The sequence below is a fragment of the Spermophilus citellus genome (genome assembly GCF_964194105.1).
Source record: "Spermophilus citellus genome assembly, chromosome: 9".
Lineage (NCBI taxonomy): Eukaryota > Metazoa > Chordata > Mammalia > Rodentia > Sciuridae > Spermophilus > Spermophilus citellus.
This window is the reverse complement of record NC_138191.1, coordinates 101,632,514-101,655,051: the sequence shown is the minus strand read 5'-3', so window position 1 is coordinate 101,655,051 and position 22,538 is coordinate 101,632,514. Positions and strand designations below refer to the sequence as shown.

The 22,538-nt window shown below is 42.9% G+C and overlaps 2 protein-coding genes across 6 annotated transcripts in view; both read right to left on the bottom strand.

Annotated features, from left to right (window-relative positions):
* AGBL4 (AGBL carboxypeptidase 4) overlaps positions 1 to 22,538 on the bottom strand; it is a gene marked incomplete at both ends in the record, with an annotated part of 1,419,693 nt that overhangs the window by 229,008 nt on the left and 1,168,147 nt on the right. The window lies entirely within an intron of this gene.
* BEND5 (BEN domain containing 5) overlaps positions 1 to 22,538 on the bottom strand; it is a 46,851-nt gene that overhangs the window by 21,556 nt on the left and 2,757 nt on the right. Inside the window, exons 2-4 of one of the 4 annotated variants that reach the window (XM_081307154.1) lie at positions 19,820 to 19,965; positions 10,025 to 10,158; positions 7,577 to 7,961 (exon numbers count right to left, since the gene is read on the bottom strand). In XM_081307154.1, the coding sequence (XP_081163280.1) occupies positions 7,577 to 7,961; positions 10,025 to 10,129 (490 nt within the window). In that variant the 5' untranslated portion in view covers positions 10,130 to 10,158; positions 19,820 to 19,965. Of the gene's footprint in view, positions 1 to 7,576; positions 8,044 to 10,024; positions 10,159 to 19,819; positions 19,966 to 22,538 lie in introns of all 4 variants that reach the window. The other 3 variants (XM_081307153.1, XM_081307156.1, XM_081307155.1) reach the window with 3 other exon arrangements.

Here is a 22,538-nt window from a genome sequence, read left to right as displayed (position 1 = left end):
GTAGGAGAATGAACTAGGTGGGTCCTGGATGCCTAGAAATTCCTTCCTAACCACCAAGCACCCCTGGGGCAGCAAGAGAGGGTGTGGCCAGCCTCCACGTCTTGCTGAGTCCTGGCAGATACACTGATTCCATCCATCTGCATCCACTAAGCATCAACCTTCTAGTGCTTCATAAAAAACAAACAAACAAACAAAAACCCCCCAAATACTCAGATTCCTCACAGCACAGCGTGTCCTTTCCTCTCTCTGGGCTGTAGCTTTACCAAAAATAAGATGGGACTAAAACATTGAATTGGGTTCTCTCTATAGATAATTTCTATGAAAACTCTAGAAATTTTCTGGTGACATCTTGAGGCCATGTAGTCTGGAAAGGCAGAAACTATAAAGAAATGGTGGGCTTTTAAATTAAGCAGGAAATATCCATCTTACAGTGCATAGGTCCTGTAGTCCCCAAACCCACTGAAGCACATGCAGATCTAATTGTGAGGGCAGGTGGAGGAGGGGACAGTGCGGCAGAAGCACAGGGGCTGAGTGACTAATCAGACTTCCTCATACATGGAACAATGAGATAGGCCTCAGTCTAAAACCTTGTTCTACCATTTCCTGGGTGTGTGGCCTTAGGCAATTACCAAATCTCTCTGAACCTATTTCCTCTTCTGATGATCATATCCACCACTGAGGTTGTTTTATATATGAAAAGCCCTCAGTATCTGGTCCAAGAGGTGCCAGAAGAGCAGCTTTTGTCTATATCAAACTCTTTCCCACCTGCATCTCCTAACTAGAAAATCCAGCAGCAAACAAGTCTATAACAAGATGAAACTGAAGGAAAAGACCCATTTTAATGGAGGAGAACATCTGACTCTGGCAAGAGGGGAAAACCTAGTAACTTCCTCTGGGTGTTCTCACTACCTGAGCACTTAGCAAAGAGATAGCCTAGAGACAGATGTCCCTCAGTTTCGTCCCCATGGTCCCCAGGAAAATGGACTCCGGGAAGAAAGAAGAAGAAGGATTGTTCAGACACTCTGAAATTGACTTTTAAAATATCTGAGATGAACTGTGGTTAATTCTGATTCAGTCAACAGAGCAAAACACATCCTTCAAAATGGAATATGACCAAGATCTTTCAGATAAATGACTGCAGCTCTCACTATTAGAACTCTTACTGCCATCAAAGCAGAGGAGGTACAGGGGACAGTGAATTGTGGCACTGCTGAGGTGAAAGGCAGACTGTGGGGCTCCCCTCTACAGGGACAATAGGACAACCTGACTGGCCTGAGGGGCTCCTGCATGTCCTCTTCAGCCTCTCTCAAAGCCCAACTTTCCCCCCTGCTCCTGCTCAGTAGTGAGAATGATTGAGGGCTGGAAGAGATGGAAAAGGGCTCTGAGATAAACACACCTCAGGAAGAATCCCTGTCAAAAAGGAAACTGAGCCGTAACTGGTGATGTCTCAAAGCAGAGATAAGGTCAAAGGGAGTGATTGAGAATGTGAGATGAGAAGATGAAATTCTGCCCATGAAAATTGGGGGAGAGAGGGCAGACAATTTTACTAACTACAGACCAGGCATAGTTATAAAATGGACTAGTCAAATACAACTTCTGAGCTTAGAAGGGGAAGTAGGGGTTGGCCAAGGATTATGATGCGGCAGACAGCCACATCTATGTTCTGCTGTAGGATGAGTACCTGTGAAGTGTCAAACACTGTACACACATTATTTCTTGTACATCTTCAAGTGACCCTACATCTTAATTTAGAACCTACCAGTACCTACTATGTGCCAACCTCTGGGAAAACATCTTTACGGCATTTGTTCAGTTAATTCTCTGAAGAACCATATGGTTGGTTCTATAATTGACCGTTTTATACACTAAGGCCCAGGAAATTAAGTAACTTGCCCAAGGTAACAAAATAAGAGCCCAGAAGAGTCAGAATTTAAGTCTCCAATACTTCTGACCTCAGGGACCATAAGTCTCCAATACTTCTGACCTCAGGGCTCTTCATCTTCAAGCTGGGTGTCCTGCCTGGGTGTGGTGGGCTTTATGATACCCATTTTACAGAAAACAGAACGAGAAGTGTTAAATTATCTGCTTGAAGTTACACAGGCAATGAATTAAGAGAACTGATATTCAAACCCAAGCAATATCTGTTGCTGAAGCCTTCAGTACAGGGGAAACCCAGCAGGAAGCATTTGGCTGACATTAGCTGCCTTTTCTAAGGCTCCATCAGAGATTTGGGCTTAAAGAAGCCAGCTCCAACCACAAAGGATTTTAAAGATCAAAGCTGGTATTTTAACAGACCTTGGACAGACACAGGGCATAAACTCAGAGGGTTACAGAGGTGTTAGCAATCCAGCTCTGAAGAGCCAAGACAGATATGCAGGCCACATGACTTTCTCCTTCTTCAAAAATTTTAACCAGCTTATGATGTAGCCAACAGGGACATTATCTCTTCTTTTCACATTCTCTTCTCTCAAATGGAGATAATAATCCTTACCTGGCCTTGCAAGGCTACTGGACTAGTCCAATGAGATAAAAATGTACAGTGCTATGCACATGTAAATTACTATTATTATTATTATCTGTGCCTCTTCTGGTCAGAATTCACCATTTCTTCCTACATTCCTTGTTAAAATACACACAAAATCTAAAATCATCACCTGCCTCCCTCCTGCAATTATTCTGCCTGGTGTCCTGTGTACACTTGGTGCCACCATTAGACCTGTGTGTCTCCTGAAAGCAAGGATTATGTCTCCTTCATATTCCTCACAGAGCCCTTTAGCACCTTACCTCAACTAATGTTATCTGACTCACACCAAAAGAAATTACACTATGTAATTGGTACTTATGGTGTTAAAAACTGGTTGGTAGGGGGCGATTCCTAAGCCTTGGTCCTTATCTACTAAGAATAAAGAAACTAGCTGAGGAGAAACTGAGAAAGGCCCTAGGGATGATTCCACTTTCATGCAAGGGTGCTTGCCCTCTCCCTGGGTCTCACCCCTAGGAATTCACTGAGGCTGGGTTTCAAAAATATTCACATACTAGCTTCTGAATATTTAAAAAAGGGACCCTGTCTCATTTATTTCTGTATTTCCAGCACCTAACCCAGTCTTGGCACAAACGATATGCTCAATGTGTTTGTTGAAGAAAAGAAAGACTAAATGAATGACCAAGGAGGTCAACAAGTGTGTGCACTGTCAATCAGAACACCTTCATGCTCCCCACATCTGTAGCATTTACTTCTCCAGGGGAGGGTGGGCAGGAAAGGGAAGAAAAGGAAAAGCTAAGGGCAATTATTGAACACTTACAGTATGCTGGTGACAGGGCTAAATTCTACATTTGCTTCTTCATTTAATTTTGACAGTTGTCATGGAAGACTTGAGAAAGGACACTCAAGGGACAGGGGCAAGATCCTGAGCCGTTCTAACGGAGGTTTTTCCCATGCTAAGATCATGGAAAAGGAAAATTATGTTCTATAAAGAGAAGACTGCAGAGTCCCACTTAGGGTCTGCAGAGTCATCCCCAAGTGAGTGACAATGAAATCGAAGGGCTAAAGAAGAAGGCCGTATGGGTGTGGGTTCAGAGAGAAGCACACTGGACCAGGGAAGGAGGCCCCTGGCAATAGACCAGTGACACTTTCTGAACATGTTTCTTCATTAGCAAAATAAGGGCAACAGCCTATATCCTCTCTCAGTTCTTTCACAGTCCTACGGCTCCATGTTGTAGAGCATGACTCCATGTTCTGGTTAAATACATTTTTTAATTTTTGAAAAATAAATGAAAGAAGATTGAATAAACACACAATGAAGAATTAAACCATCTAGTGAAGTCTTTGCAACAACTTCTACCATCTTGCTGTATCCCCACACTTCTGTGTAGGGCTCCACCTTCTGTCTCCAACCTCCCCAACCATTTTAACACCTGGCTGCTAAAGGACAAGCTCCCTACTCCAAGGCCCTCATGAGCCTCAAGAGGCCAGGCCAGGCTCTCTACTCATTCCCATTTATCACCTGCAGGACCCCACTGCCTGAGGAGTCTACAGTGCTTCTTCTAGACAGGGAGTGTTCCTTTTAAAACTGAGCATCTCCTGACCTGATGGTCTCCCCTGGTTTCTGAATTTGCCTATTAGGGTATGAGTGATCCAGTATCAAAGTGGACAAAGGCTTTTGGGCTGGTGCCTCAGTGAGTGGGTAGGTGAAATACTCATGAACAGACTCCAAGAGCAATGCTCACGCCAGGCCTAGGGGATGGAAGATGGCAAAGCCCAGCTCCACATCAAGCCAGAATGTGTTCCCTAGAGCACACATGGAATTGAGAGTTGATCAAGGGTCTCTCACTCACTTTCTGTCTGCTTTATTTCTTGGTGTTGTTTACAGATCAAGAGCTGGTAGAGCAGGGCTGTCTTCCTAGACTCACCAAGAAAGAGAGCTCCACCTTAAAATGCTAGCCTCTTCTCCACTACTGTTTATTATAAATTTTAATCACACGTTTACCTCCATCCCCACCCTCTGCCTGCCTTCTGATGTTTTGTTTTCTTTCTATCTCCCAAGTTCCTAGGCTCAAAAAATATTTGGTTGATGCCAGCTGAATAATTGAATGAACACTGAACAAACACATATAACCCCTTTATCTTCTTTTACAGAAAAAGGTCATGAGAGGCAGAAAAGTGAGTCAACCTGTCTATGATCACACAGCAAACTGCTGATTGGTGGAGACAGAGTTAAAAGCCAAACCTGGCCCAGTCTTAGTTCCTCCACTAAATGTCATGGAAAAGGTCCTAACAGTAACTGAGTACCTACCAGAATGCCAGGCACTATGCTGTATGTCACAAGGTTGTAAAGGGGAAAGTCACATTTTATAGATGAGGACACTGAGGTTCAGACAAGGACTCTCTGCCTAGACTGCCTCTCACGCTTCCCCCCTACTCACTCTAGCCTGGATGAAAAAACTCACCCTTCAAGCTTCAGCTTAGAAGTCTTTTCCTTCAGGAAGCCATTCTTCCCTCACCCCAAGAATTTTCTGGGGTCCCTTTTCAGTATGCCTAGCCCTCTGTGCTTTTGTCTCTATGGTGGCATCTGTGTACTGTGCCATTATTGATTCGGTGTCTGTGTCCCTCACCAAACTCGGAGCTTCTCCAGGGCAGAGGGCAAGGACTGTATCCCAAATAAACAGAACTCTCATTTACCACTAGGCAAAGAACCTGGTATGCAGCACGAGACCAATAAATATTTATAGGAAAGAAGAGGAACAGGGGAAGGAATTCGAAAGAGAGGAAGGAATAAAAGGTTTCCAAATCCACAGAGTTGGGAAGTAGGGAAGTTGGGATTTGAATCCAGGCCTACCTGGTTCCAAAGATTATACTCTTTCTGTAAAAATATACAGATGCCTCCTATTGATAGAGACCCTTTTATTACTATGACCCTTGTGGATTTTTCTTAGAACTTATATTACCATTCTTCAGTTAATATGTGCTAATCAATAGATGTTAAGCTTTCCAGGCTGGGGACAATGGATGCCCACAACCCTGAGAGCACAGGGTACTGCACATGGTAGGATCTCCAAGCATACTGTGGCTTTAGCTCATCCTGTTGTGATGATATCTGTGACTCAGAACAGGGAAGAGCTAGCCACCCGCCCTCACAGGGATGGCAGAGCCAGGAAAGTCAAGACACAAAAACTATGGCCAGAGTCAGGTCTGTCTACATACTTTAGGATGAAAAAAAGCATATGCTCTTGCTAAATGCAGTGTCTCATTGCCCGAGGTTCAGGAGTGGTTTCTAGAGTTTAAACTCAGTTCATGACCATGCAAAACAGGTAGTTTCCCGGGGCAGTGAAATAATGGTGAGGAGAGGTTTTGTTGTTAGTGTGCCTCATCCTCCACCAAGAAGTTCACAAAAGATATAACACACACAGCACAGTGAACATACAAATTATTCACTTGAAGATCAGGAAACATTTTTTTTTTCTCTCTCTAAAAATTTCAGTTCTTTCACCATCCTTCACCCCCACTCTAAGATGAACACAGCTTTCTCAAATTTTTCCATTTGTGGTTTCTCTTTGAAATTTTATTTGAATAAAGAACTTCAATATTTCTGAAGTTACAAATCACTTGTGACCTCCAGTATCATTGTGAACCTTCGGGCTAAGATTTTGGGGACCATGGTTGAGGTGAAGGCGGCGGTGGGGAGTGGGAAAGTTACTACCCAAGAATCAGGTAATGTGGTCTGAGACACAGCTCTGCCTCCACCTTGCTGAGTAACTCTAGCATGTCCTACTCTAGTCTCCTTCTCTGTTGCAGGTGCATGAAAAGGCCTCTCTCTGACTCCTTGAGCTATTGAGACAATACCTTGGGGACATACTTTAAGAGGCAAAAAGTACCAGCAAATATAAGGCAGGTAAAAGCACAATTATCTAAACAAATAAAAAAGGAAAGAATCTTTGCACATAAATATATTACCTAGATCATGGAAATCTACTTGAATGAAGTATTTGATTTAAACCTTGAGAACAGACCTGTGTTTCTGGACTAGATTACTCCCCTTTTCAAGCAAAGCACCCTGACTGGGGTTAATTATTGTCTTCAGGGGCCATGGAGGCTATGAACTTGTGTTACAGTGATCTTCTCAGTATGGACTACTCTCTGCCCTTCACAGTTGTGGATTCTTACATTCTGAAGGAGCTTTTCTGTCTTGTCCTCTCTGGTAAGCACACATTTCTCCCTATTGTCAAGGCTGCTACCTTTCAGATTTCCCCTCATTCCTGCTTCTAAATCACTTCAGATGAAAAAACCTAAAAGCTTGGTTAGTTGAAATCTGGTACAATATAAAAAGGCTATTCAGTCCTTCTATGGCCAAACCAAAGGAATTTTATACATCTTTCTAGTCATGTACCTCCCTGCTCAAAAGCTTTTCAGTACTTTCCATTCCTGTACAATGGAGTCTAGGCCACCCAGTTTTCAAGGCCTTCTACCATCCACACTCAGAGCACATCTGCAGTACCCTTTTTAGTACAGTCTAGGTGTTTTCCCATACTCATGTGTACTGCCCTTGGCCTCCTCCTGTGCCTTGAAATAGTGCCCACCTGTCCAAGGCCCTGTTCCTTCCTGAAGTTCTCCTCATGTCCTCAGTTACAAATAACCACTCCACACCCTGAACTTCCAGCATCCCTTCTGTGGCCTCCATTACTTTCTGACTAACTGGAATACAAGTTTTTAGGATCATGTCTAGTTCTCTTTACTGACCTGAGACCTCTTTGGAGAGGGATTTTATAATGCCTGGCAATGCCTCTTGCTAAAAGAATGCATAAATTAGCAGTAACAAATGTTTTGTCAGCCTTTGTTCTCTAAGTCACATTCCCCAGTGTTCCCATCACAGTGTGCCCACTGCTGCATCCATGAGCTCCTATCAGATATACTGAGAGAGGGAAGTGACTTGTCCTTAGGGAACTGCAGATCCCGGTCTCTGTCCCTCCCTGGCTTCTGCCCCTTGCCTTGGCCTATCTCTCTGTTTAGCCCTCCTGGAAGAGGAGCTGAAAAAAAAATGTCCCCCATTTGGAGTGGTAGGTGGTCTGCTGGGGCACTCACCACTGCCAAGCCGTAGGAGCAACACATCCTGGAGCCTCCGGTTGAGGTCGCGGAGCTCCTTCATTTCAGACACGAGTGCCCCATACTCCTTGAGCTTCTTGGCCTGCTGCACCAGCTGCCTCCGAGTCCGCTCCAGCTCCTGCTGGAGGTGGCGCATCTCCTCCTGTTGCTGCTGGTAGTTGCGTAGCAACTCTTCATACAGAGCCCGGGGCACAACAGCATCCTCTAGACTGTCCATGTCCTCTGTGCCTGGGGAGGCCTCCACGAAGACCTCCTCAGGACAAGTGCTGTGGCCCAGGCTCAGGCCGTTCTGCTTCTCTAGCCGAGCCACCACTGCCTCGATGCTCTTGTGCGCCACTTCGCTCGGCTTCCGCCCCTCAGGTCTCTGTGTAGGACAACGAGAATCAGTTCAGGCAAGGGCAGCTGGGACTTTCTTGGACTGCAGCTCAATATTTCCCCAGACAATCCTAGAATCACAGAACCACAGAACATCAGTGTTTGTAGACAGCTGTGTAAACACTCAGTAAAAGCCCTTCATTTTACAAGTGGGAAAACGGAGGTCCAGAGTGTGGAAGGGGCTTGCCCAAAGTCATATGGTCAGTTGATGGCAGAACCAAGGCTCTGGTTTCCCAGGCCAGCACTTTTTCCATTCCACCACTCTGCCTCCTGGATGTATATACCATGGCCACCCTTCCAAATTCCCCAGCTCCCCACATCCACGATGCCTGGGCAGTCACTTGCTCTTGAGGGGTGATCAATATATATTTGCAAAGAATTAGGGAAAAATCAGGACAGGCCACACCATCACAGGGGAATGACACTCAAATATCTTCCACAACAAAATAAGAAAATAAAAAAGGCCACTCTACCAATGTAACCTTTTCAAGAATGCTTTATTTGGGAAGAATGTTAAAAACTCTAATCCACTCTAATATAGGACAGTAAAAATGTCTTATTTTCTGTTTCTCCAATGCCTACTCACTCAGAACTGGCACTTGGCAGGATCTTGTTAAATGTTTACTCAACTGAAAACTTCAAAGAATGCTAGTATTGGAGGGTACTCAGTTTCCCTCATTTTTAGGAAAGTGAGGCCCAGAGATGGGAATAACCACACTCAGTATCACATGGTGAGTTAAAGAACAGAGTTAGAACCAGCATTTGAACTGAATTTCCTACAAGGCTCCTTCTCCCACATCTATCAGCCTCTCCCTCATCAAGACAGTGGGTTCAGAGAGGAATGTCCACTTAGAAGAGGATTACCCATGACTATCCAGGGTTGGGGACTTAGCTGCCTGAGGAAATTCCTGCTCAAGGGGACAAAGCTTGCACTGAGGGAACTGGGAGTTACAGGACCAGCTGAACTCTTCACCCAGGGCTGGAGGGTTAGGAGCTCTCCTGACTGAGGGCATGTGTGGGAGGTGCAGACAACTGAGGACACAAGATTCTGGACAACTTAACTACCTTGGGCAGGCCTATCTTAACCTTTCACTGAGTTTTGGGAAATTAAAGGGAAACAAAACAAAACAAAGCCATGACTATGAGATTGAGTAACAGGATGAAATCCTATGTCCTTTATCTGCAGTGATAAAGTACTCCTAGTATACATGATTTTAGCAGCTTAAATTGTAATGATCACTTACACATCACTATATTGTGAGACCCTGGGCCTAGGGTCTAGCTAAACTCGGGGTAATCTGCATGACCTAAGGGGCCACAGCAGGGGTGCCACAAGTGGCATGAATTGAACTCAACATCATATTTTGCACTAGGCCTTGGGAACAACCTTGACCTTGTGTCCCAAATCAGATCATGTTCAATGCAGAAGTCACCCTTTTTCCTTCTTTTCCCTCTCCCTTCCTCTGGGATACTCACTACACAAAACAAAACAGCTAGCTTGCTGAACAAGATTTCTAGCAAGTGTTCAAAGTGAAGGCAGCAGGAGGCCAACTGGGGCCTATAGCAAGGAAATGCCACCTCATGTAAAAGTCTTCATCCAAACCAGGGTCCCACAAATGCCCTCTGTGGTCCTTGCTAACATCTTTTCACAATGAGTCCACCCTTAGCTATTCGGGCCATCTGAGAGTGACTAGCTCTAAACTGCTGCTCAAGACCAAGAGATTCTTAATGTTCCTGGAACTCAGCAGTGACCTCTCCAGAGCTGTGGTCAGGAAGAAACACACTGTTCCAAACCCCTAGCAGCGATGACACTGCACAGACCGTGCAAATGGGACTGGGCTTGGTGGCACAGCATAAATCAGGGCTCCCCGGAAAGTGGGCCAGCGAGGCAAATGCACATGAGCTGTCCCAAGTCTCCTCCACCCTGAAAAAATCATGAACTATGACACCAGGGGACATTTATGAGGGGAAGGAGGCCAGATTAAAATTCTTTAGCTATGAGAAATATAAAAATGTCCCACATACTTCTAAGAAGAGCAAAGATTTTGTTACCTTGATGTGTCTAAGTTGTAAATCTTCTTCCCCATAATCTTTAACCTCCCCATCTTCTTCTATGTGATTGAGGGAAAGTTTGGGGATTTTTATTTTCTTCTGCATCACACTGTTTTCAAGGTCAGATTTGTCTTCTAAAATGCATATCAAGAGAACAACGTTAATCATGAATCAAAATGGTTAAAAAGCCCCAAACCTCAAATTCTAGAAAATGACTGAGGCCAGACCAGTTAAAAAATAAAAGTATTATTGTCCTGCATGCACAGATCCTAAGAGTAAGGAGCAGGGCAGATCCACCTCTAGGATGGAGGGTATTTGCTAAAAGCACTGTCACAAAAAGTGCTGAAACAGCACCCAAATGAGTTCACTTAGGGGTCAAAGTTCAACTTAGAGAGTAGGCTTTATGGAATTCTAGACTCTTGGAATTGGACTGCCTCTAGACTGTCATCTGGTCTGAATTTAACTGGCATATGAACCCCTCAATAATCCAGATCTTTATAAGCCAAGTATCTTCCCAGAAAAACCTGTTGGGTTTCTGCCAGCTCAGACAACAGTGGCACAAGAGGGATAATATCCCTTTGAAGGTAAGGTCTAAGCTGGAAGGGCATGGAACTCCCCACAGTCCTGACGCAAGACAGGCTAAGTAAGGTAGATATGGGAAGAGTAATGAGTAACATTTACTGCCTTTTTAATTGAATTAAATCATAGAAGGAGGAACTTCAGTAACCAACTGGTCCAACTCTCATTTCACAGATGAGGAAACTCAACCCAAAAGATGGGTAAGGCCTGCCCAAAGCGCAGGTCTGAGGAACAGCCAGGAGTGGAAAACTTCCAATGTGCTTATAACATGTACTGAAGTGTGCTACAAACTGTAAAGTGCTACATCAATACAAAACAATATGATTTCTCCTCACTTTCTTATTGTTTAAGTGCAACATCAGAGAATCTGTAAGAGTTTTGTTTTGTTTTGTTTCTGCACAGATTTCAAACTATACTTCCCAGATCTGTCTCTCACGGGAGGTTTCAAAAGTAAAAGTTCAAATGCTAGGGCTCCAGAGATAGAAATCTGAACCCACTCTGGAATTGGCCCCCTGTGGTAAAATAGTTTGTGTTCTGGGCTTGAATTGAGACTTTGGGAACCATTGTTTCTTACACTCCCCAAAGGCTGCCACTGTTGTACTTTAAGTGCAGTCTCTAGCATGTTACCCAAAGCATGACACACCCCGTAGTTGGTTAAATCCAGTCTCCAAGGGTCTTCATGCATGAATGTGTTTGTCTGTGCTAAGATGGTCTTACACCTCACCCAGGCCATGGTGGGTGTAAGGCCATCTCCTTACAACTTGTTAGTAAAGCTGAGAAGGATGCTTATTAATGAATGTACTCAAATGCTAAGTCTTTCTAAATGGTCTTAGGAATGGAGGCCCAGATTATCAAAGGTGGGACTTGAGTCAGAAACACCTGTTTGGCCCTCAGCCATTCCATGAGAGGGGAAGGAGAGGCGAGCAAGATCTTAGTCTCCAAGCTCAGGCCTCTCCTCCATAACCAGAGTTTTAGGGATGATAGCAGGAAAGTCACACAATTCACCAAACTATGCTGTCACCCTAGGCACTCAAAGAATGGGACATTATACTTGGTATTATCAATGTACCTAACTCATTTTATCACTTTAAGAATAAGGTGAAAAAGATTTAATTTCAAAAACAAAGAAATGACTTAAGCAGGGTATGAGTATAAAGGAAATACCCAGGAAAAAAGGGGTGGCCTTATTAAATAACCTCCTACTGATTAAAAACAACCCTTCCCACTGACCAGAGGAATAATCCTTGGGTTCTGTTCTCACAAGAATGACCTGTTCTTATTCAAATGTAGCTATAATATACATCCAATGGGTTAGGCCTGAATAACAGTGGGGACTTGGGCATTTCCAAAAGAGCAATAGTTTCTCTCCTACAAATAATTGTTGATTCTTTCTAAGGTTAAAATAAAAAGATCTAAAATAAAATATAAAACTTAAAGAAAGTATTTCAAATGAAATTATCCTGACATGGTGTGCACACAGTGTGTGTGTCCGCATGCGCGCATGCACGCACATGTAGAAGAGAGCAGACGAGAGGGTGGTACTAGGACTTTTGATAGTGTGTATTGGAGGCAGAGCTCCTGAGCTAGCTTTCAGTTTGACAAGTTCAATGGAGAAAGTTTGAGATGCAACCACCAAACTGGAAATGACAAGCTGTGCTTTATTTTCCTAAGCTGAAAGTGTGTAGCTCGATATTGTGTTGGTGTGGATTTTGTACAGAGAAGGAGTCATTCAGACTTATAAAACTAGGTGACATTTGGATAGAGAACAATCCTCAGATTACCTCCTTCAACTCTTTCAAAATGCAGACAAAAAATAAATGGGTTTCCAAATGGTGAAGTCTCTGCATCCATCCGTGTATCAATCAGGCCCAGGGATAAAGGAGGAGCAGATCACATGAAGTCCCCACCCTAGACAGTTCACCATTATGCAAGGTCAGAAATTATCAGCATTTACATGAATATATGAGAACCTCAACAATGCAACCCAGGTCTAGAGCTTTTCCTCCTATGTGTCAGCATAACACTCATTGAAAACTTATTCTCTGCAAAACCAAGGCTAGGTTCTGGGGACATAGGTGAATGAGCATCCAGATGGGGAAACAAAATAGTTCAAGAGGAGCTTACCCGAGAATTCCAACATGGAGATGAATATGGAGGAATAACAGCTATAGGATTTCAGGAGCAAGAGAGACCACTTCAGGTGTAACCATGGAAGGTTTTTGAGAGGAGGTGGCATCTGAACTAGACCCCTTACTTCTGAATGATCTTGGGTAAATTAACTTTACTTCTATGAGCCCACTTCCTCATCTGTGACTTGAAGTAAATAATTCCTACTTACAGAATGCTGTGAGGATAATCAATTCCATTTTAAGAACCTGAGAAGAATTATTGGCACTTGAAGAGCCCATCAACATGAAAGGACAATGAAAATGTAAACCACACAAGGCGGGGGAAAAATAGGAATCATAAAATTTAGGAAAATACTTAAATTGAACCACAAGAGATGGCTCAGCTATAGACAAGAGGGAGAGGTAAGGGAAGAAGGTAAGGTGGTTGGGGGAAGAGAAGAAATCGCCTTGAGTGTCAACTTAAGAATTGCTAAGGGTCAGTCTGCAAGTTGTGGAAAGAACTAAAAGTCAGACAACCTGCATTCTAGGTCCAGTTCCACCACTTCATAGGTGTGAGAACTCAAGTAAGCTGTGCTCTTCTGGTCTGTCATTTTTCTCTTCATGGGAGTATAACTCATTCCCACCAGTTATACTCGAGGCTCCATGCTCTTGTTTGCATCTGGAATGCCCTCCTCTTTCACTGTCTGCTTGAATAACTGCCCACCCTCCACTCATCTCCTCCTTTCTTCTCAAAGGTCCCATTACACACTATAGATGCTTTCTTCCATAGTCTATTATCTCACTATGCTGCAATTACCTCCTTAGAGGTCCCCCTTCCCTCTAGAGTGTTAGTGTCCTCTAGTGGGCCAACATTATAGGACTAGCCACACATAGGGACTCATCAAACAAAAATGCTTAATGAAAAAATAACTTCAAAAAGGACACTTCATGTGCTTACTTCAAGAAAGCACATGAAGCGATAATGAACATCATCAGCCATTAGGAAAATGTGAACCAAAACTACAAGAAGATATCATTTTATACTCAGGATGGCTACAATTGGGAAAAATGGGAGAAATGAGGAAAAAACAGGTATTGGGGAGGATGTGTAGAAACTGGAACCCTCAAACACTTCTGGTAGATGTGTGAAATGGGGCAATCATTGTGGAAAATAGTTTGGCAGTTGCTCAAAAATTTAAACAGAATATTCTGTGTTTAATATGACCCAGCAATTCCACTCCTAGGTGTGTACTCAAGAGAAATGAAAATGTGCTCCCACACATAAACTTGTACGTGTACATTCAGAGAAGCATTGTTCAAAATAGCTGAATGGCAGAAACAACCCAAACGTCGAGTAACTTGTCAACTGATAAATGAAGTATGGTATGTCCATACAACAGATATATTACTCAGCCATAAAAAGAAATGACACACTCATTCATGCTATAATATGGATGAATCTTGAAAATATGACACTAAGTAAAAGAAGTTAGACACAAAAGTCATTTATTTGATGACTCCATTTATATTAAACATCCAGAATAGGCAAATCCATAGAGACAGAAATTAGTAGTTGCCAAGAACACGGGGAAGGTGCCAAAGGGAAGTGACTGCTTAATGGGTAACAGGGATTTCTTTTTGGATGATGAAATGTCCTGGAATTAAGTAATGGTGAGAGTTGCAGAATATTATGAGTACAATAAGAAACAATGCATTGCATATACTTTAAAATGGTTAAAGTGTTGGATTTTGTTTTATTAAAAGTACTTCAACTATAAAATAGGCTACTGTTTGTGGAATGTCTATTATGTACAAGATGCTATTGTATGGTTCTTCACACATATCACTATAACTCACAATAACCCTGCAAGAAGGCATCATTAGTCACTTTTTTTTTTCAAAAAGGAAGAAATGAATCTCAAAGAAATAAAATCCTTATCTGAAGTTACCCAGCAGGGAAGGTGCAGAGCCAAGATTTGATGAAGATCTATCTGCCTCTATAAGCTAAGCTCCATCTCCTCTAAACACATGCCTAGAACATTCAGCCAGAATAAATACTGAATGAATGAGTGAGTGATGGCTATAGATGAGGACATCCACATTCATTAGTCTGAAGCTTAAAGTAGAAGCCCACTTTACTCTTTCCTGCCAGATACTCTGTCTTCAAGGAGTCTCCAGAAAGCAGTAATCATTGCCAGACACAGCAAAAACTGGTGGTAGCCAGGCCTCAGAGCTTGACTGGGTTCTTTTAAAAGTAATCTGAATAGTCCACTACACTCAGAAGTGACAGGAGTGAACTCAGGAAAGGGACAGAAGGAAATAGTACCTCCTACCACACACCACTTGATTTGGATCTCCACCGTCTTGATGCTTGGCCAAAGGGGATGTTGAGATTTCGCTGAGAGCCACCTCATGGCCCCATCATTCTGCTCTTCAGTCTTTTTCATGAGCCATGTTTCCTGCATGAGGGTTCTGAAGACCTGAGGCCTCTGCTCATCCATTTCTGAAGGCCATGAATGGTACTGAGCCCCTGTTTGAGGTTAAGCACTATGCTAAGTGGTCTTTGTGTTTTGGGCCCTAACAACTCAGTACATGCCAAGAATCTCAACCAGAATACAAGGTTTGACTTCTGGGAGATGCTGGCTCACACAGGGCCAACCTCTCATCTCTAAGCCTTCCTAACCCTCCTCTTAAGTTGAAGGTAGATATCTCACATCCACATTTAATCCATAGAAGAATATTATTTAACAAAAAGTGGAAAAAAATGGTTGGGAGAAAGATGCCCAGAATCTAAAAAAAACAACCTAGGCTTTTGAATCAAGTGGCCTCAGAGAGTTTAGAATTCTGGCTCTAACTGCAGGAGGGAACTTAGTTAGGCAAGCAACTGAAGCTGTCCAAGTCTCCTATTCATTATCAGTAAAGTGGAATAAAGAAATGTTTCTAGTTGGTCTGGTGGCGCATGCTTGCAATCCCAGTAGCTTGGAAGGCTGAGGTAGGAGGATCATGAGTTCAAAGCCAGCCTCAGCAATTTAATGAGGCCCTAAGCAACTCCGTGAGACCGTCTTCAAATAAAACACAAAAAGGGGCTAGGGATGTGGCTCAGTGGTCGAGTGCCCCTGAGTTCAATCCCCAGTACAAAAAAAAAGAAATGTTTTCCAAAGAGTTAGCACGTGTAAAACACCAAGCTCGATGTCCTCCTTGTAACAGATGTCAATAAACAGCGGCAGGGAGCTACCCCTGTGGGTTATGTGTTTGGCTTCTGTCCCACAGCAAAGAGAACCACTGTAGGTATCTGACACAGATTGAGACATGATGAAAGAGATGTTTTAGGAAGATTTATGTGGCAGTGGCAAGGAAGATGGATGGGATATGAGGAAGAGACCCAACATAGGGTGACAAGGAGCTATAACTCTTGACTGGTCACATTTATGAAGGTGAACAGTGGTGTGGATCATCTAAGACAGCAAATATTTCATGTGGCATTTTAATGTGACTTTGGAATATGTTTCTGGCTGTGACTTCCTAGAAACCAAAGAAGAAACGTGCAGTTGACTGAGAGGGATGAAGAAGTTCTCTGATCAACTTGCTTTTTCACTTGTTTCAAACTTAAAGCCAAAGAATCAGTTTTAGTGTAAACAGAAATAAGTATGTAGCCTCTGAAGAGACAACTTTCACCATGCTAATTTTCTGACTCTCTTGTCTCCAGGGCAGGAAAAGCCACCAAGGATTTGAGCATCACCTGTCCCCTCCTTTCTCACTCCTATGATGTAATGTAGCTGCATTTATCCTTTCAACAAATGTTGAGCAAGTACCTACCATGTGCCAAGTTCTGCACCAAATTCTTTATGAACATTACTATATTCAATTCCCACAGTTAATGTATTAAAGCAGGAACTGAGGTGGCTTTCCTGTGACATAAACAGCAGGGGTACAATTTCAAACCAACTCTACTTGACACCTAGACCTGTTCCTAATTAGCTACCTAATTAGCCTATAGGACAAAATAAAAATTATCAAGTTGTAACTTTTTCAATGCAACGAAAAGGCCCATATTGGCTGTACTGATATGATTTCCAAAGTATCTGCCTTTCTCAAAAATTTTCCTACACCCTCAGAGGATGCTGTGATAAATTCCCAAATTGAACTAAACATTATGTAAAGTAGGACTCACACCCGACTCGACTCCTGAATTACAAAGCTTATCAAGGCCACTAAGCTCTAAATAGTCTCCCAATATAGTCAGTCTCTATTCAAAGCCATAAAGAAATTTTTTGTTAAAATATGGTGAAGAGATGCTCTCCAAAAACACAACAGGACTTGGTATTTGGTATTAATCTGAGAGGCACAAACATCCCATTAAACTTATCACTGGGGGAGAAGTGGAGGCATGGTAAAGAGCAAAAGGTATTTTAGAAAACCGAGGCAGATGCTTAGAAAACCCAATGCAAGTTTGTGTTCAAAAGTGAAAGATCTGTAATATACAGTAAAAATGGAAAAATGTTTTCCTGATTCCCATTTTACATATAATCAAGCTGGATAATTAAAATAATCAAATGTCAGAGAGCTTAGTGTAGTGTGGGTCTGTTAGCTAGGATGAGATCCTAAAAGGCTAAACATAAAATGTTTAACAAAGGTTCTGTCTTGTTTTATAAATATGTATATACAAGTTTAAAGTTTTCATCTGCACAAAAACTCTGTGAAGTCTGATGTTTGCATTAAAAACAGATATAGCACAGGAAAGACAGGCACAATGCATTCTCTGGCCTATGGTGTTTATTTTTATAAAATCCAAAGCAGACAGAATTCTCAAGTTTCATGAATAATATCCAGCCAAGACAACAAAAAGAAAAGTACCCTGCTGTGGGGTACCAGAAAGAAATCAGGAGACACTGGATTGAGGCCTGGCTCTCACTGACTTGCTGGGTGACCAGTTCTCTCTTTCTGTTTTCTTTTCTATGAAACATGGGAACTAAAAAACGTCGATTGGTCCTTCAGCTGTGTGACTACTGGCCATCCAAGGGCCTTGTGGGTCTTTCTCATCTGTGCAGTACATGGTAGGAGTAGATGATATGTAAGATCCTGCTAGGTGGGCGTGTTTGAGAAATACCCAACAGGAGCCATTGCCAGGCTGCTTCAGTGGATCTCCTGGCTCTCACCCCCACCACCATGTCATGCCATTCTGCTGCATGTTTTGTCTAGCTGCCCTCCTGTGCTTCATCAGGACTGTTGCCAGGTGGCCCAGCACAGTCATACAGGAGCAAACAAGGGGAAAAATGGTAAGCCTTCATTGCTTAAGTCAAGCCCCAGAAGGACTTAAAACATAAAGGTTAAATTTTAGACTTGAACGTTCCTTACATTTGCTTGTTCCTCTTAACACTCCTTTCCACAAATGGTGGTGCCACACCCACACAGACTGTTCTTCTCTCAGCATCTATTAGCTCACCATAGTTCCTAACAGCTGTCAGTATTTAATAACTGCTTACCACATGCCAGACTCTTCTGCATATTACCTTACTAAATAACATAGTGGGCAACTGATTACTATCTCTATTACAGATGAGCACCTGGACCTCAGAGAAGTGAGGTCATCTCCCCAAGGTCACACAGCTTATAAATAGATAAGTAGCAGAGTCACAATTTGAACTCAGAGTATTCAACTTTAAAGACCATCCTCTTTCAGCTCTCTAACATTTACTTCTTGGTACTTAAGGAAGTGACCTAGAAGTTATCTAACCAAACTCTCCCATAGTGCAAGATTCCATTCTAAAATATCCCTGACCTGCTTGCCACCTCCTGAGACAGGGAGCTCAGCACCTGCTGGAAGCCCTTTGCATTATTCATCTGTTCTCTCTGCTATTATCTTGTGTTCACTAGCCCAGGAATTCTATTCAGTGCCCCTACCTTTACTTTTTGGATCCCAAAGAACAAGTCTGATCCTCTTCCATGGTATAAATGGAAAAGTACCAAAATATCCCGTGAAAATCTTTTCTTCTGCTTATATGTTTAATTGCCCTATCCTATGCCTTACCAGTGATGAGCTCAGAGGAAAGGTAGTTGCTGTGCAGTTACAAGAAATACAAACCAACCCAGATCTGAGATCCAAAGATCTCTCTCCTCATTTGGCTTCCAGAACACCATGGTTCCTGGTTATCCCTCAATTTTCAGTGTATCTGTGGCTGCTCCTTCCCAGTCTGTTATGGGCTCTTCTCAACTGTGCTCTTACAAGCCACTGTTCTAAAGAGTTCTGCCCTTGCACGTTTCTCTCCCTCTGTGACATCACTCCTCCCGTGGCTAATGACTTCCAAATTGAGATCTTCAGCCTGGGGTTTTCTTCTTAACCTCAGGCCACATGCCCACTTGCTCTTCTGGCATAGCTGCCTTCATGTTCCATGGGCCCCTAGGATTCAGCAGATCCAAAACTAAACAAGTCACCTGCCATTCCAGCTAGCTACTCTTCTAGTGTCTGAGACAAGAAGGCCCAGATCACCTCTTCATCTTCACACATAGCCTTGCAACCAGTCAGTTAGCAGGTGCTATGGAGGCTGCTTTCCTAATATATCCCAGATCTATCACAGCCATAGCTTGGGTCTCAGACTTTCTGATGGACAGACACATTTCTCTACCAGCTCAGTCTACGTGGAAAGACAGCCCACTACCTGACATCTAGAGAACTCACAAAACAGTTGTTTGAATAACCCTTTTATGGGGAAAGCGAGAAGCCCTATCTCACAAGGATGTAGATAGTGTGTGTGCACTGAACCTGGAAGCTTGTGGGTACTTAATATATAATTGGCAGGCAAGGAACAATACATACTCCTCCTTAGGCATTTCCCTTCAATATACAGCTGACTACATAGCACAACTCAATACTTGCAGAAGTACATGAGCCAACAAAAAAATTTCTTCGGGTTATGTATGTTTTTCTGGTAACAACAGAACACACATCTCCTGACTCTGATAAGAATAAACAGGTAGGCACACTGGAAAGAAAACTGGTCTTAGAGTCAAAGACCTCAATTTGGATTCCACCTTTTTGGTGTTTTTTTTTTTTAATATAAAAGCTAGTATACTTTTGAATAACAAGATATCATACAAAACCTCAACTTGCCTGGGAAAATTTTTTCTTTCAGACTGTAAGCCAGAACTCTGAAGCACTCCGTAGCACATTTTATTTAGTTGTAACAAATACGTGGTTCTTGAGTACTAAAAACTCACATCAGACTCAACCTTCAATGGTTAACATTCCAGTAGAATCTGCAACAGATGACAGCAGGCAAGTTCCAATCTTTGCTCCAATGTATATCAGCAGAACATGTCAAAACCTAAATTAAAAGTTTTCACTTGCTTTTTTAAAAAAATAAATCCTTTGGTTGGCAGTCTCCCACTGATGACATGCAACAATCTTTGCATATGAAATCGGCTAGTCCCCTGCTTAGCTGCTAACTTTGTAGAAGTTCCAAAGCATTTCTGGAGCAAGTAATCTATTTGGACTGACAATGCCAAGCTGGGACCTGAGCCCTGAATGAGCTAAAATTACCAAAGCAAGAAGAACGTGGCTTTGGAAGCTATTTCTCCCGAGTGTGGGGTTTCTTTTAGTTGAGGGAGTGATAAAGAATGTTGACTTTTTCCAGATGAACAAAGTTGAATGAAACCTCAAAAATCCTGTTGCAGGTTTCTGTTCTAAAAAACAAGTTGCTGCTTCAGAGGTTCCTGTCCCCTCTACTTCCTCTCCCTAAACATAAAAATGCACTTATCTCTCTAATATGTAGGAGTTCAATACAGCCCAACCAGTGGGGACTATGTGCTGGGTTCTGCAATGCCCAGATAGGGAAGTCAGGCCCCTGTCCTGGAGGGGTTCACTGTCTGGCAGGAGGAGAGGTACATGGAGGGCAGCCCAGTCAGAAGATGCTATAATCCATCTATCCATATATAACAAACAAAATGGAAAGAGACTTCTGCCCTCACATGAGGTCAGAGGGAGGTACAGGGAATGCCCCAGAGGCAGGGTCTCCTTTCTCATAGCACCTAATGGGCTGGAACCCACTAGAAGGTGAGCTCTACTAGGCAGAGGTCCCTTATCAGACAATGATCCATCCATTCTGGCTGGCTCAAAGGAGTGCTTGAGGATGTGTTCATAGAGTAGCAAGAAATGCCACATTTCTAGGGCAAAGGGGAAGAGTAGGTGAGGCTAGAGAATTAAGGTGGGGCTGGGGTTGGGGCTGGTCTATGGGATTCTGAAACTTTAATCAGCAGGAAATAGGGAGCTACAGAAGGTTCTAAGAAAAGTTGTCAATTAAGCAACTTGAAAAATGGATTTTGAGACATGGTGATCAATTTGAAGGCTGCTGGTTTAGACGAGTAGGAGCTGAGGCAGAGGCCTGAATGCAGGCAGTGCTAGTGGAACTAGAAAAGAAAAACTTAAGTTACCAACCCACCTAGAACTGCCTCTTTCCCTGTGCATCCTTCCCTACTGCCAGGCTCTTACCCCTATTATTGCATATGTTGGGGTGACCAAACAACACACCCCATGAAGACAGTGCCCATTTGACTATCCCCCTGCACACAACACTACATAGCTGAATTTGAAAATTTCACCCCTGTCCTCCCTGAGTCCTGCCATTATTTTCATCCTAGTGCCTTGGGCTTAGTGCCTTGGTGTATCCATTATTAAAGCACTGGGTCGGCCTACAGGAAGTAGTAAGGGAACCCTTGACCACAAGGAGAATTTATTGAACTCAAACAACAATAATAATATAGGTGTCCAGAGAGAACAATATAGAATGTTAAGACCAAGCCTAGAGGAACCAGTTTTAGCCCCTAATACCACAAATGTCAATACCATGAACAGGCTGGACTGCAGTTAGATAATGGCCAGCTCTCCAAATGGGTGGTTCTTTCTTTTACAACCTGCTTGGCAAAATAAATGAGTGTGAGGAGATATCACACAGTTCAAAGGCAGCTCCTGTTCCCAGTAGAGGGAATAGGAGTTCCTTTGAGAGGATTTCCTCAAGCAAATGACAACTGAAGGGTAGGACAAAGAGGCATATGTAGAATGGAGGCTGGTAGCAGTGGAAGAGGAAGAACAGTGGGATTGAAAACTCAGAAACTAAGATTGTCCTCTGGTTTGAAAAATGGCCTTGAGCTATCTATGTAAGCTTCATGGACAGCATTTTCTTTCCTTCTCCTCATTCCAAGCCATGCTATGTGGCTGATAGGAACATTATCTACTTTACCAAGGAGATTACCAAACAGATGCCTGACCCTGGAGGATCTGTGCTCCATTTCTGGCTGCCATTTATTAGCTATGTACCTGGCAAATGTCTGCATCTCAGTGTTCTCATCTATAAAATGGAAATAATAATCATAGCAATATCTACCAAAGGGTCTCCAAGAGGACTAACAGAGATACAAGCACATATAAAGATTGTCAGTAAAAGTGGGACTTTATTTTTCCTTGTACTAGAATTGTAATTTAGTGAGAAGAGGGCCATACACTAGGGTCCAACACAACTGAAGCCATAGCATAAGCCACTGCGGGTGGTAGAGTACAAAGTCCCATAGCAGTTGGCCTTTGACACTTCTTGAGAACAAAAAGAGGTACATTTATTTTAAACAGTTCTGGATTGGCCTGGGCAAATACTAAGAAAGATACTTCTCACTTGAAAGCCATAAAGTGGCCCTGTTGCTACCTCTGAAACCATTCTACTGGAGCCAGAGAGGGAGTAATTAATAGAAATCTACATTTACATAAAGCCACCTCTGCCTTCCCCTTGAAGAATCACCTCCTCATACTTGGTGCCACAGAACAACTGTATTTATGTCCAGGA